The following is a 1,933-nucleotide window of genomic DNA, read 5'->3' on the forward strand; positions in this document are numbered from 1 at the left end:
AAAAGTGAAGGAACATTCAGATCCAAAACAGACAGCCACGAATTACCTGATAAAGATGATGCAATTGCAATCGTTTGAAAAGGAAATTGCTTATTTGAAGAATCCTCTTGACAGGGAAATCCCAGTGCTGGTGAAGAATCTTAACGTTTTCATCGATTCTGATGGGATTTTGAGAGTGGATAGTAGAATTGCCAATTCGACAATTTAATCTATCCAATATTGCTTGCAAAACATCACTCTCTTACAAAATTACTGATTATGGATAGCCATAATCGATGCAGGCATTTGGGTATTGGTACGACAGTGACCAAATTGCGGTTATCCGGATACTGGGTCCCACAGGCAAGACAGTCTGTGAAGACTGTGATTTCTAACTGCAATACCTGTAGGAAATTCAACAGCCTAGCCTTCAAATACCCCAAATTGACAAATTTGCCAAAACACCGTGTTAGATTAATCAATCCTTTCCAACACACAGGCATAGACTACACAGGTCACATCTGGGTACAAAGAGATGGAAAGTCTCATAAAATGTATTTATTAATTTTCACATGTATGAACGTGAGGGCTGTTCACATTGAACTTGTACCTGATATGAGCACACAAGCCTTAATTCAAGCCTTGATTCGGTTTTCAAATACCTATGGAGTTCCCAGTCACATATACAGTGACAATGCACGTTCCTTTAATGCAGCCTTAGGTGGTGATGTAATTAAACATCACATAAACAGTAATGAGTTCTGTAACTCATATTCAAGCGCTGGCATTAAACACATAAAAATACCCTTATACTCCCCTTGGGTTGGAAGTACTTGGGAAAGAATGATCAGAGTGATAAAGTCATGCCTATTCAAAACACTTGGCCGATCTAAAATCAGTTATTTTAACCTTCTAACCCTTCTATCAGACATCAAAAGAGCCGTGAACTCTCGACCTCTGACCTACAGATGCTCTACCGATATTGATCTGCTTCCCTTAACACCCAACTGCTTCACTCATCCAAATATAAACTGTGAGCTCTCCTTCCAATCTGACACACCCAGTTTGGTTGAGACAGAACCAATAACTAGGTCTCTCCTTGTGAGTACCTTGGAAAGCAGAGAGGAATTAATATCTAAATTCAAAGAGATGTGGCACGATGAATATTTGCTAAGTCTGAGGGAGAGTTGCAAGGATTTACACGAAATCGAATTTCACAATAAAATAAATATCAACGACGTAATACTCGTCAAGAATCCGGCCAAGTCCAGGCCCTTCTGGAAGCTGGGCAGAGTTATTGAGCTATTTAGTGGCAACGATGGCAAGGTTCGTTCTGCTCGAATAAAAAGAGGTGATGGTGCAGTGGAAACACATAGCCTCAAACATTTATATCCGTTGGAGTTATCACTCACTCATAACCACTTTCCTGACACCCCAGCAGATGAGGAATCTGATGAATTTGCATCCCACCCTATAGAAGAATGTAGGGACCCATCGGAACCTTCAGAAGAAATGGCCAATTACAGGCCTAAAAGGATCAAGAAATCCACATCTAATCCTGAATACATTTATTATTAAAAAAAAAAAAATTTTCCATTGTAAATGGGCCATAATAATGCCCAACACATTAAGGTATATTCTACCTGTTAAATATTTCTATTAAACAGAATATTCTGTACAATTTAATTTATACATTACATTTATTATTAAAAAAAAAAAAAAGAAAATTTGCATTGTAAATGGGCCATAATAATGCCTAACACATTAAGGTATATTCTACCTGTTAAATATTTCTATTAAACAGAATATTCTGTACAATTTAATTTAAACACTTTACGTAGCAATCACAAATATTGTAACTGATTGCCTTTATATAGCATGCAACGATTTCAATCGTCGCATTATTTGTTGTTGTTGGGAGAGTATAAAAAAAAGTAGTTACCTCCCTTTGTTC

At 37.2% G+C, this 1,933-nt stretch overlaps 1 protein-coding gene across 1 annotated transcript; it reads left to right on the forward strand.

Moving 5' to 3' along the window:
- The first annotated feature begins 258 nt into the window (after positions 1-258).
- Positions 259-1,557, forward strand: LOC145243725 (uncharacterized). The gene has a single exon (XM_080106776.1). It carries the CDS (start codon positions 259-261, stop codon positions 1,555-1,557), a length of 1,299 nt encoding a protein of 432 aa, XP_079962902.1.
- Positions 1,558-1,933: the final 376 nt, after the last annotated feature.

Source organism: Euprymna scolopes, chromosome 22 (assembly GCF_053919585.1).
Source record: "Euprymna scolopes isolate OS-2025 chromosome 22, ASM5391958v1, whole genome shotgun sequence".
Taxonomy (NCBI): domain Eukaryota; kingdom Metazoa; phylum Mollusca; class Cephalopoda; order Sepiida; family Sepiolidae; genus Euprymna; species Euprymna scolopes.

Excerpts from the sequence above, each read along its gene's own strand:
- LOC145243725 (XM_080106776.1), top strand. The coding sequence starts at position 259 with ATGGATAGCCATAATCGATGCAGGCATTTGGGTATTGGTACGACAGTG.